Consider the following 13,678-nt stretch of genomic DNA (forward strand, 5'->3'; position numbering starts at 1 on the left):
TCCTAAATGTTCAATCAAGGATGGTGGAGAGCTTGCACTGTAGAGATCACATGATTGCTCACATCAGCAGTACTTGGTAACTTATCTCACCTATGTCAGCCATACCTATGGACCCTCATCCAATTTGATAAAACAACGCATGTATGCCCTATCCCATGTTAAAATGTCTTAGTCATCACATTATGGTCACATGATTGCCTTCATCCTTAATGCCATGATAACAAAGCACATGCGCACCCCATCACAGGGTAAAGCATGCATGTAAGGGTGGCTCATTGTCACCTTGCAAGGCAGTGAAGCCACCCTCATATAAATATGGACAAAAGAGAAACTTCTAAGGAAGAATGCAAGCAAGTGACAGGCTGTGGACAGAAAGCAAAGAGCAAACAATACATGTTTTGTAGTGTATTGCTCTTCAGGGATATGCAATTAGTGGACCTCCAGCTGTTGCAGAACTACATGTCCCATGAGGCATAGACAGCCACAAGCATAACACCTAGAGCCAGAGGCATGATGGGACTTTTTTTGTAATTTTGCAACTGCTGGAGGTCCGGTAATTGCATATCCCTGCTCTATATTAACATTTCACATTGAGGGTTTAATAACACTTTAACCTTTGTTATGTTTGTCATTGTGAACATGTGTGTGTAAAGTTACCCTTCCTATACAAAAGCTGGCTTCTGTTTATTGAGCGGTGAACAGAACTTGGTGCAAATGTTCTGTGGGCAAAGAAAGACACTTCTTTTTGTCCCCTTCATTGTTCAATATACATACAAATTATTTTAACTAATGGTTCATTTAAATTAAAATAAACAATGGAGTAAGGTCAGACAGAAATATGTAATGAATTGTGAATCTGCCAGTGTATAAAACTGGATTTTGTACTAACTGGGAACCTTTATCTTTATCTCAGAAATAACAAAAACTAACAGTTTCTAAAGAAAAATCTAATTTATCAACTGCTACCTAACAGCACCATTGAATAAAGGCAAATGCCCATATGAGAAAGGCAGTACCGGTTACTGGTCTTGGTCCCAAGCCTATACAGACAACATACGTTTTATTTTCAGAAGCTTATTGCTGGCCAGTTTAGGGTATTCAACAATTTTCATGATTAAAGTTACATTCATGAGATGCAGTCTATTACTAGAAGCCAGGGGAATCTTTTAGGCACTTGGTATCAGGCCATGATGGTCAAGAGGGCAGAGGAGAGAAATAACATAATCGCACTGGAGATTGTCTCGTGACTTAGAGATCACATGACCAATTGGGCAGAGATTTATTAAACATATAGCTGCCTTGTGTAAGCTCCAAGTCAATCCTAGTTAGAGCTTACACAGGGCTGAGAACTCTCTCCCTGCCACCATATGACAGTGCTCACCCAAAATGACATTTAAATAAAGGCCGAATGCCAGGTAGCTGAATCACCAATGGCTTCTTTTGGGGACTTGGGAGAGTTTACAATCTGGGTTCCTATGTCTGCCCCCCCCCCCCCCCCACAGAGTTATAATATCCACAATTCCCGTCATTTAAGAAATGAGATCATGTATTTAATTGGGATCATAAGAGACCATCATGACCAAACTTTTGGATTCAACGGTTTCTCAACAGAGAAATCCTTGAAATAACTTTCAGGTCTCAGGGAACCCCTGTTAATTACCTTCTACATCTCCTGGTACGATAGTGTAATAGTCACTGGGGAGAATTCTCCTTAGGCTTATGGTAATGGATAGGAATCTTATAGGAAGCTAAAAAGATCATTGTTGTCAGTGGTTAGAGGCAGAAATTGCTACTCACTCAAAGAACCCATAGGAACTTCTGGAGGAACCTTAGGGTTCCATTGAACCCTATTTGAGAATGGGTGATCAAGACCAAGGCAGAATAGAACCCTATTTGAGAATGGATGATCAAGACCAAGGGAGAATGGAACCCTATTTGAGAATGGGTGATCAAGACCAAGGCAGAATGGAACCCCATTTGAGAATGGGTGATCAAGACCAAGGCAGAATGGAACCCTATTTGAGAATGGGTGATCAAGACCAAGGCAGAATGGAACCCTATTTGAGAATGGGTGATCAAGACCAAGGGAGAATGAAACCCTATTTGAGAATAGGTGATCAAGACCAAGGGAGAATGGAACCCTATTTGAGAATGGGTGATCAAGACCAAGGGAGAATGGAACCCTATTTGAGAATGGGTGATCAAGACCAAGGGAGAATGGAACCCCATTTGAGAATGGGTGATCAAGACCAAGGGAGAATGGAACCCTTTTTGAGAATAGGTGATCAAGACCAAGGCAGAATGGAACCCTATTTGAGAATGGGTGATCAAGACCAAGGCAGAATGGAACCCTATTTGAGAATGGGTGATCAAGACCAAGGCAGAATGGAACCCTATTTGAGAATAGGTGATCAAGACCAAGGGAGAATGGAACCCTATTTGAGAATGGGTGATCAAGACCAAGGGAGAATGGAACCCTATTTGAGAATGGGTGATCAAGACCAAGGGAGAATGGAACCCCATTTGAGAATGGGTGATCAAGACCAAGGGAGAATGGAACCCTATTTGAGAATGGGTGATCAAGACCAAGGGAGAATGGAACCCTATTTGAGAATGTGTGATCAAGACCAAGGCAGAAGGAAGCAGACATGGGTTCTAATGTGAAGAGATCTCACATATATAGTCACATTGGGGGGAAATTGAGACTCTACATTTGTTCACATTAATGCTTTTCCACTTACATTTTGATTTCCTAGCCCTTAGACCCATCAGATGTCATTTATTATAGTCAACACCCACCAGCAGTCAATCATCTCCATCAAAATTCCATCATACGTCTTTATTGACATCCACCTACTGTCACTCCTCTTTGTTAATGCTCACTTGAAGTAACTCATCTTTAATTGGCAGTTGTCACATCTCTTTTGAAAAGCGCATTTACATTTTACGGCTTTCATTTCACATTCATTTAATCAATTACACATTCTTTTAATCCGCCTTTTATTTCTTTTCCTGTTTCTCTTTCTTTAACTTTTTTTTATTTAAAAAATAGATCCCACATTCTCTTTGTACAGCATTCTGGGACTGAAAAGGTTCAGCAGATTAACAAGTGATTTATTTACAAAGCCTTGATGCATTCGGCTGTGTAGCAAAAACAGGAACTGATAGGGGGAAGCATATTGCCCTTGGTTTGGGTATATCATCAGGTGTTACATTAAGAGTCTTTTATGTTTAAGGCTGAGATGTACTACAGAATCATTTATGTATTCCATCAGTGCCAGGAAGACTTACAAACCCACTGCATTGCAAAGTACTACAAGTCTTCCTGGCATTGGGAGTGTCATAGACACACAGAAAGCTCCCTGACCTTACTTTTGAGGCAGTTTGTTACAAACTTACAGATAACAAGTATAGATGTGAATTGTGCTATTTTAGAGTTCAGAGGTCCTCCTGTGCAGGGTTATTCCAGAGTTGCGTCACTTGTGGAGGTAGGCATCTAACCACAGGTCCCCTGACTTCCTCAGAGATCTAAAGACAGAAGAAAGAGAATACTATGATGAGATCTAATGCTGATCAAAGCATAGTAAGAAAAAAAATGCGATAAAGAAAATATGAACACAAACATTATGGGGCAGATCCTCAAAGATCTGCACCGGCGCAGCGTATCTGAGATACGCTACGCCGCCGTAATTTACCTGGCTTTGGTTTGAATCCAGAAAGAATTTGTGCCGTAAGTTACGGCGGCGTAGTGTATTTCTCGCGGCGTAAGGGCGCGGAATTCAAATGCGGCGAGTAGGGGGCGTGTTTCATTTAAATGAAGCGCGTCCCCGCGCCGAACGAACTGCGCATGCCCCGTCCGTCAAAACTCCCAGGGTGCATTGCTCCAAATGACGTCGCAAGGACGTCATTGTTTTCGTCGTGAACGTGAATGGCGTCCAGCCCCATTCACGGACGACTTACGCAAACAACGTAAAATTTTCAAAATTATACGCGGGAACGACGGCCATACTTAACATTGAATACGCCACCAGATAGCAGCTTTAACCATACGCCGGAAAAAGCCGAACGTAAACGACGTAAAAGAATGCGACGGCCGCTCGTACGTTCGTGGATCGTCGGAAAAAGCTAATTTGCATACTCAACGCGGATTACAACGTGAACGCCACCCAGCGGTCGCCGGAAAATTGCATCTTAGATCCGACGGCGTACTAAGGCGTACGCCTGTCGGATCTAACACAGATGGCGTCGTATCTTGTTTGGTGGGGCTATCAAAACAAAGATACGACGCGCAAAATTTGAAATTACGCCGGCGTAATTTCTTTGAGAATCTGCCCCTACACAAATCATAAATCATCTTTCTGTACACTGACAGCTCTGACAGTGGAATCCAATTGGTGGTAATGGGTTAAAGTACCTTGTACTTCACATATCTATGGCCCCGTACACACGACCGAGTTTCTCGGCAGAATTCAGCTAGAAACTCGATCGTGTGTACACTTTCGGCCGAGGAAGCCGACGAGTTCCTCGTCGAGCCAAATAGAAAACATGTTCTCTATTTCCTCGTTGTTCAATGAGGAAAGTTGGCTCGCCGAGATTCTAGGCGGCTTCACACAGAACTCGACGAGCAAAACGATGAGTTTTGCCCGTCGAGTTCCTCGGACGTGTGTACATTGCCAGCACACATTGCACACATTGCCAGTATTGTTAAGATAAAGCCCACACGTTTAATAAAGTAATCACATTACATTAGTAAAGGTGAAAAGTTTTGGGGCCCTGCAGGACCCCTTTAGGCATGTGAGAAGTGTATAGTGCACTGCCATAACATTTAGCCCCTTTTCACCCACCCGGCATCCCTTTAATAGGGTCTGTGCGTGGGAAGGTTTAGAGATCATGTGACCAATGTGATTGGCTGATACAGTTTGAGAACTAGTCCTGATGGCATCTGATCATTAGTGGGGATCGAGGACTGCCTTTGAAAGCTTGGTCTCTGTATGCAATGAGTGCGCTGTCAGGACAGACACATTTAGTAAAAGCAGCCAACGTGTTTCAGGGGTTCAGAGGTCCCCCTTCATCAGAGCTGGAATGCAGTATGAACTAAAATGTAGAAATTAGAAATGAAGGATAAATGGGAGTGCATAAACAGTAATAAACAGATTTAGCCCTTACATATTTGCATTGTTATGTATGAATTATCTAACATAGTATTATCTTTCATGACCATGCTTCAACAGCTATAATACTATCACAAAGAAATATAAGCCACTTAGGCCGCGTACACACGGTCGGTCCATCCGATGAGAACGGTCCGATGGTCCGATGAAGCGGACGGATGGCCTGATGTGCCTACACACCATCAGTTAAAAAAGCGATCGAGTCCAACGTGGTGACTTAAAACACAACGACGTGCAGAGAAAAATTAAGTTCAATGCCTCAAAGCATGCGTCGACTTGATTCTGAGCATGCGTGGGTTTTTAACCGATGCCTTTGCATACTAACCATCGGTTTTGACCTATCGGTTAGGCGTCCATCGGTTCAATTTTAAAGCAAGTTCTCTTTTTTTGGATCGAAGGATAACTGACCGATGGGGCCCACACACCGTCGGTTTGGACCGATGAAACTGAACTTCAGTCCGTTTTCATCGGTTTTGTCCGACCGTGTTGCGCGGCCTCAAAGGTTATCTTTAGGTGCCAACAAACCATAAGAAACATGCTGGTCTAGGAGTGACAATAAAACAGTAAACACATTTATAAAATAAACAAAAAGATTCTAACCCAATAATGTCGGTGAAGGCTTTCCATATGGGTTTTTCTTCATAGAGTACTTCATACTTTTTACACAAAGAGCGTACAAAGGGAGCAATCTTGTAGTAGTTGTGACGAGGCATAGTAGGGAATAGACTATAGAAAGGAGAGAGAAAATACGAGGTAAGTTCACTGTTTTACCACATGGCACACAAGTAAAGTGAGTTTTTTGCCTTTCTCCAATATGGTAACAATGCCCTGTGGATACAGTGTACTGTATATGTGAGCTTAGACACAGTGGCACTTCTATGACCACCAGATGTGTTGTGTGTGCTGTACAACTGCTAGTATTAGATCAATGCTATATAAAAAAAAATTGGACTATTCATTCCACACTAAGTGACCACATACTTCCAAACCCTCATCCTGCACCATTAACAGGTTTGGGCAACCATTGGGTAGTGTCAAAATTGACCTTTTAGCCCTAATGACCTGTAAGTTTAAATTAGCTAAAGAAATGCTGCACAATATCCTACAGTTCATTTTCTTATGAGTAGAAAACGACCCTTCATTTCTTTGTTGACTCTGTGCAGAAGATCTTGTGCAGAACTAGAGCTCTGCAACCATCTGCAACCATCAGGGAGTTGGCCAATTGCAAGTTTGCTGATTACAGAGCTACAGTATAGGTCAGACTCAGTGGGGGGGATGTTGGACCTCTACAGGGAGACCAATGTTTCTGCACATAAAATAGTCCTTTAGTGTAGGAAGCTGGATAGGGTCAGGCCTCGTACACACGACCGAGTTTCTCGGCAAAAATCAGCAAGAAACTTGCTGGTTTTTTTTTGCCGAGATAACCGGTCGTGTGTACACTTTTCGACGAGGAAACTGTCGAGGATCTCGTCGAGCCAAAAAGAAAGCATGTCTTCTTTTTCCCTCGACGGCAATGGGGAAATTTGGCTCACCGAGCTCCTCAACAGCCTAACAAGGAACTCGACGAGCAAAACGATGTGTTTCGCCCGTCGAGTTTCTCGGTCGTGTGTACGAGGCTTCAGGCTTTTCTACAATGCTGTTGGCTACTTTCTAAAGTAGTGGTTCTCAAACTTTCTAGTGACCCCTTAATAAAATTTCCCAAGTTGTGGGGACCCCTAACAGTAAAATTATTTTCGTAGTATGGGTTGTTAGCACCCAAGGCAAGACAAGTATTTTGCGCCCCTAACCCACAGACATTTAGCGCTCCTTGAGTCCCTTCCACTCGTACAATATTAAAACCCCTTATGGTACATTTTAGGATGTACCACTCTTTCTCCTCATTTCTTTCCCTTTTATCTCTCTCTATACCAGTGGTCTCCAAACTGTGGCCCAAGGGCCGGATGTGGCCCTTTGCTTGCCTTTATCTGGCCCTTGGGGCACTATCCCTCCCATTGATACGAGACACTATTCTGCCATCTGACACCGACAATGGAGGACAATTTCTCCCACTGACACAACTAATAGAGCACTATTCCTCCATATGATACCAGCAATGGGGTACTATTCCTCCCCCTAATACCAAATGTATTTGGTAACAATGATGCCAGGAAAATTTCCACTCCCGCTGGCCAAAGTCCGGCCCTCCAAGAGTCTGAAGGACAATAAACCGGCCCTTTGTTTAGAATCTTTGGAGACCCCTGCTCTATACTAATTTCTTGTTTTTTTCCCCATCCCTCTCTCTAGCCATCTTTCTTGTTCTTTCTCTTAAGCCCCATACAAACTATCAGTTTTCCTGCAGGTTTTTCTCTTCAGGTTTACCAAAACCATCTAATATGAGGTCAAACCTTAAGAGTTTCAATTTGTATGCAATCAGACAGGCCCTTGCACTACATGGTTTTGGTAAACCTGAAGAGAAAAACCTACAGGAAAACTGATAGTGTGTATGGGGCTTTATTATTTCTCCCCCTTTTTCTTTGTTCCTCCCCCTCTTTTCCTCTCCCTTCCATGAATTCTCTATTTGTATTCCTTCTATTACTCCTTGGTGGGGGGGAATGGGATGGGTGGCAGTGCTGGTGGGGAGTTGGGGTGAGTGGCAGTGCTGGTGGGGAGTTGGGGTGAGTGGCAGTGCTGGTGGGGAGTTGGGATGAGTGGCAGTGCTGGGGGTAGTTCTGATCAGCCAACTTAGGTGCTCTTGATCAAAGTCACTGTGTCTCCGGCTTTGTGGTATCTCGCAGCAGTGACACCTATGCCGAAATCAGGAGATAGGGTCTCCTTCAGCCCCTCCCACTTCACATTACTCATCAGTCAGCTGACCTCTAGTCTCTGCCCCCCAGCCATGCCGTGAACTGAATGGACGGATGCAAAGGGGCTGAGTGGGCTGCTGCGGGCTACAGGAACAGCCCAACTGGGCAGCCGAGAAAAGGCTGGGAGAGCAGCGTGGGCTTCAGGAACAGCCCAGGATTTAGTGACCCCTGGCAAATTATCACTCATCCCCCGAGGGGGTCCCGACCCCCAGGTTGAGAACCACTGTTCTAAAGTAAAGTACCCCTAAAACTAGAGGAGGGACAAGCAGGGGTTATGGGGAGAAAAAGTTAATGGAACTTGAGGAAAACTGGCAAAAGTGTAGCTTAGCATTAAATAATGCATTTCATTTGTGTCCAATCAAGTTAGCCATTGCACCATATACCGTATTTATCGGCGTATTCCGCGCACTTTTTTGCCCTGAAAATCAGGGCAAAATCGTGGGTGCACGGTATACGCCGATACCCGCTTTCCCGCGCCGAGTTTGAATACTGTGCCGGCATATACCGAGCGCAGTACACTTGTGTATCGTCGGGCAGTCTCGGCTCCTCTCGCGCTGACGTCCTGGACGTACAGGACGTCAGCGCGAGAGTAGCTGAGCCTGCCCGACGATACACGAGTGTACTGCGCTCGGTATATGTTGGCGCAGTATTCAAACTCGGCGCGGGAAACGAGCGGGGAGGACGCCGCAGAAGGACGCCGGACCCGACGAAGAGGACACCCGAAGCCGCAGACGGACGCCGGACCCGACGAGGCCGCCGATGGACGCCGCGCAAGACACCAAAACTGTAAGTACAAAAAATCTTTTTTCCACAGGAATTTCGGCGCAACTTTAGGGGTGCGCGCTATACGCGGGAGTGCACTATACCCCAATAAATACGGTAAGTACATCTGTAGCCAAATGTAGAAAAAAACAGCATGTGGAGCCTCTGTCAGCTTCCTACTGCTGTCTGTACCCCAATTTGGGAGATTTCTCCTCACTTCCTTTCCCACTCTATCCAAATCTACAAACAGGTTTTGAGTGAAGTTGGCCTTAAAGATAAATTCAGAATTATTGTTGATATGGTGGCCTCATCTTGTATATGCAGTTCAGTTTTGGTGTGCAATCCTCAGGATAGATGTTGGATTAGAAAGAGCTCAGAAACAAAATGAATAGGGGGGATGGAGGACTTCAATTATAAAGGATCAATTACATAGATCACAGTTATTCGCTGTGGAGAGGGGGTGCTAAAGAGGGGGTATGATGTACAAATACAGTAAATCAAAGGTGATTTTAGTAACTGTAAATAAAATTGTTTACTCTAAGGCCCCTGAAGAAGACACATGGCCACAATTTTAGTTTCAAAGAAAAGGAGGTTTAACCTTAGATAACAGAAAGTATTCTTTACTGTTAAAGCAGTACAATGTGTAACTCCCTCCCCAGGAAGTGGTACTAGCTGGTAGTATTAACAACTTTAAAAATGTTTTAGATGTCTTCCTATGGGAATTTCTAGAGAATAAAAATCACGTCACACACACGCATAGGTTGAAGTGGATGGGCATGTGTCTTTTTTCAACATTGTAAACTGTGTAACTATTTAGGCCTGGTTTACACTGGTGTGTTTTGACATGCGATTTGGCATGTCAAAACGGTGGTATTTGCCGCAAATTGCCGTCAATGGCACCGTCCTAATCGGTGCAACGCCGCATCTGCGGCGCTGCACCGATTTCAAAAAGTAGTTTCTGTACTACTTTTTGCGATTTCGGCCCGCGATTTACATTGACATCTGTGCAGAAACCTGCACAGATGTCTCTATAATCGTGGCCGAAATCGGGACTGCCAGCAGGAGTGAAATCGTGCAAGTTCAGCTGAACTCGCACGGCTTCACTCCCACAGCCCAGTGTGAACCTGGGCTTAATGTGGGACTGCATGTTGTGTTTTCATTAGTAAAAGCACACAATTATGGAGTAGCATAATACAGCAACTGAATCTAAGCCTCATTACGTATTTATCCATTCATGACTGCAGGGACAGGTGGCAGATTTACATTATATAAATTATATACTCACTGATGTTCAATCTGAAAGTTGAGATGTCCACTGAACCAGTCATTGAAGAAGGATTGTTCTATATTGCATGTTGCTGCCAACTGTGAAAATGACAGATGTACAAGTTAGATACAGATGAAAAATGACTTCACACCTTTTTATGTAATGTAAACCAAATAAGTATTGCAGAGCAGCCGTTTAACTCTGACATACTATTTGTATGGAAAGCGAATGTGCTACTGTATTTCTTGTGGCCAAAGAGGCTGACTTACTAAAGGCAAATAGATGGTGCATTTAGAAAAGCGCACTCTGCAAGAGCAGTTGCTCCAGAGCTTAATAAATGAGCAGAAGCTTTGCCGACTTCCATCATCCAATCACGCGCAAGCAAAAAGGCAGTTTTCTTTATTTTCCCTGTATTCGATTGGGTATTCTTTGCAAGCTCTGGAGCAACTGCACTTTACAAAGTGCACAGTCTACTTGCCTTTAGTAAATCGACCCCTATAGTTTATATCTCAAACACTTTGATTAAAGCTGAACTCTGGACATTTCAAAATAATCCTCAATAACCACTATAAATCCACTTTGCGTGCACCAAATGCCATTACAAACTCTCATATTACCTTGCAGAAAAGGTGACGGAGAACAGGAGGCCGCCGCCGCTGAGCAGGGGGAAGCAACCTGTGATGGGGTAAGTGCTAAGTGACCCCCCCCCCCCCCCCAAAAAGAATTTCCACCAGCCGCCACTGAAATTAGGTGATATACATCCAAGGCAACACAGACTGCCCAAACAAAATTTTTACAAATTCTAGTCCGTCCCTGTTGTACCTAAAACCGTTATACCTTTAATCTTTAAAGTGGTTGTAAGCCCTTACATACTCAGTGAAGTGACTGTCTTCAGATGATACACAGAAATGACACAAATCCTCCTACATAAGTTGTACCTGTTTATCTGCGCCCCCCCCCCCCCCCCCCCCATAAACACACATTTTACTCAGCATTTCTGAACTCCAGAAGACAGCACAACATAGAGCACCCAGCTGAATGTAATCTAAGACCTAAGTGGAGAGAATTGACACCCACCACCCTACACAGTCTCATAGGGAAACATGCACAGCTGAGGCTGTCAATTACCTGCTAAGTGCTGGAGGGGGATGAGGCCATGTTTTGGGAATTGCTTGGTGTCAGTAGAGATTGTCGGAAGTGACTAGTGCAGATAGCACATGAGTGGAAAGAAATCTCACTAGGTGCTTTGAATCAAGGTACAGTCAATCGAGTACACACTACAGAAGGATATACTTTGTTCATTTTTCATTTCAGAGGTTTACAACCACTGCGAATACACTTTATTGTGGGCCAATTTTATAACGAATGAATACAGCAGGACATATCATCTATTGTTACCCAACATGTGTGACATATGGTGGTCATGAAGGTAATGATGTAACACAGCAGTAGCAAAGACGCTTGCTGCGCGAAGGAGATATTACATCTAAAGTGGGTGGAGCTAATGACAGACTGGGTGACCATGTGCCCATTCACAAACCTTTCAAGGGATTACAGTTCACCTGTCATCATCAGTTAGTGATCTGCCATGGTGTTGGCCTCCTACCTGACTTCCCAGCCAGTCTCTGTATTTTTCATGGTCAATCTCCATGGGGATATGATTCATCTGCGTGACCCACACAAACCAGTGCGATTCAATAAACCTGCAACGCATAGGGGACAATTCTCAGAAAGGAAGATGACATGGGAACAACGATAAGGAAGTAACAAGCCCTTAGATTAGGTATCAAGGGAGAGAGAGTCTATTTAAAGGAATCACAACAACATTAAACCAGGCACTAAAGCGGGGGGTTGAACGGAAAAAAACCTGAAGGTGTACTCTGCTTAAGAAAACAATGTTTACTCCACCACCAGCCATGTAACACGTTCATATTAAAATTAGGATATTAGAATTTCAATGGTAGCCTGAGGCTTTATCATCGCCTTATTGACATAAATATTTGCATTATGCAAGGTGCCATTTTTATATTTCCTGTCTGGTGTGTATTTTAAAAGCTAAGACATGTGGGAGCATTTAGTACATAATGTAAGATAAATGTTTGTGTTGCTATAAGCCTCAAGGGAGCCCAGCCTGCACTGAAATAAATATGGCTATATGGAAGAGCATCATTTATTATTTCATAATTAATGATTTAATTAAAGAAGCCCAGCCAGATCCCCCCATGCCCCACCCCCCCCCCATCCCTGCTCTTTAAACCTGTCAATAATGGATAGTAGGCAGGGCTGGACTGGGACAAAAATTTGGCCCTGGACTTCATCCAGACTGGCCCACTTTGACAGGTCTCTCGTCTCTCCCATGGCGGCCGGACAACTCCGGCACCCCCCCCCCCCCCAGGCCACCCAAGCCCCCTCTCCCTCTTCACTAGCCACTAGCTGTTCTACTTTATTAGAGTAGAACGGCTGGTACTGGTACTCTTATAGGCAGTACCAGTGGGGAAGCCAGACATTATTTCACCCAGGGCAAGGAATCAGTTTGGTGCCCCCCCCCCCCCTTATAGGACAAGATTAGGCAGAAGTGAGAAGCTCCCAGGCCATAGCTGATGAGTCAGTTGTCTGTCCCCTCCCCCATGCTCCTCTGTCGTCCCCCCTTCTTCTCTGTTCCCCCCAGATGAGCGCTGCGGGAAGGGAGAGGAGGTGAGCACTGCGGGAAGGGAGAGACTGAGGAGCGGAGGGGGGCAGCGGTCCTCTGTCACTGAAGCCGGCTCACTGAGCCATCGGCCCACCGGGAAACTCCCTGTTGTCCCAATGGCCAGTCCATCCCTGATAGTAGGGAAATAAACAATAATAGTTACCATAGGTGTGCACAGCCTATTGCATTAGGGTGTGCACCTTAAAGCTCAAACACACATATACAGTCAGTTCCATAAATATTGGAACATCGACACAATTCTATTGTGTCATTGTCCCAATATTTATGGAACTGACTGTATACTGATGGTGTCAGTGGAGCAGTGGATGGTGTCAGTAGGGCAGAGAATGGGGTCAGTAGTTTTTATTTGTATTATTTTTTTATTTTTTTTTACAATTTTCCTAGGAGCACCATTAGGGGGCTTTGGTATAATATCAGGGGTTTAAACAGGGGGAATCTGTGCCACACAGGGTGATTAGGGTGTGCCCAGGCACACCTGCTACACCCTGTGTGCAAGCCTATGATAGTTACCTATATCCCTGTGACTATTTCTTTGCATTTAAAGTGGTAGTTCCCCCTCAAAAAAAAAATTAAGATTAGATTCATGCTCATTTTGTCGAGGGGAATCGGCTAGTTTTTTTAAAAACGAAGCAGTACTTACCGTTTTAGAGATACATCTTCTCCGCCGCTTCCGGGTATGGTCTTCGGCACTGGGCGTTCCTTCTTGATTGACAGGCTTCCGACGGTCGCATCTATCGCGTCACGATTTTCCGAAAGTAGCCGAACGTCGGTGCGCAGGCGCCGTATAGAGCCGCGCCGACGTTCGGCTTCTTTCGGCTACTTGTGACGCGATGGATGCGACCGTCGGAAGCCTGTCGGAAGACTGTCAATCAAAATAGGAATGCCCAGTCCCAAAGACCATACCCGGAAGCGGCGGAGAAGATCG

The 13,678-nt window shown here is 44.5% G+C and overlaps 1 protein-coding gene across 2 annotated transcripts in view; it reads right to left on the minus strand.

Annotated features, from left to right (window-relative positions):
• Positions 1–2,025: 2,025 nt before the first annotated feature.
• The window catches only part of FADS2 (fatty acid desaturase 2), a 62,833-nt gene continuing 51,180 nt past the window's right edge, over positions 2,026–13,678 (minus strand). The window contains exons 10-13 of one of the 2 annotated variants that reach the window (XM_040328418.1): positions 11,650–11,746; positions 10,062–10,141; positions 5,772–5,897; positions 2,026–3,528 (exon numbers count right to left, since the gene is read on the minus strand). In XM_040328418.1, coding sequence (XP_040184352.1) covers positions 3,477–3,528; positions 5,772–5,897; positions 10,062–10,141; positions 11,650–11,746 — 355 coding nt within the window. In that variant the 3' untranslated portion in view covers positions 2,026–3,476. Of the gene's footprint in view, positions 3,529–5,771; positions 5,898–10,061; positions 10,142–11,583; positions 11,747–13,678 lie in introns of those variants that run through there. The other variant, XM_040328419.1, reaches the window with a different exon arrangement.

Source organism: Rana temporaria, chromosome 11 (assembly GCF_905171775.1).
Source record: "Rana temporaria chromosome 11, aRanTem1.1, whole genome shotgun sequence".
NCBI lineage: Eukaryota > Metazoa > Chordata > Amphibia > Anura > Ranidae > Rana > Rana temporaria.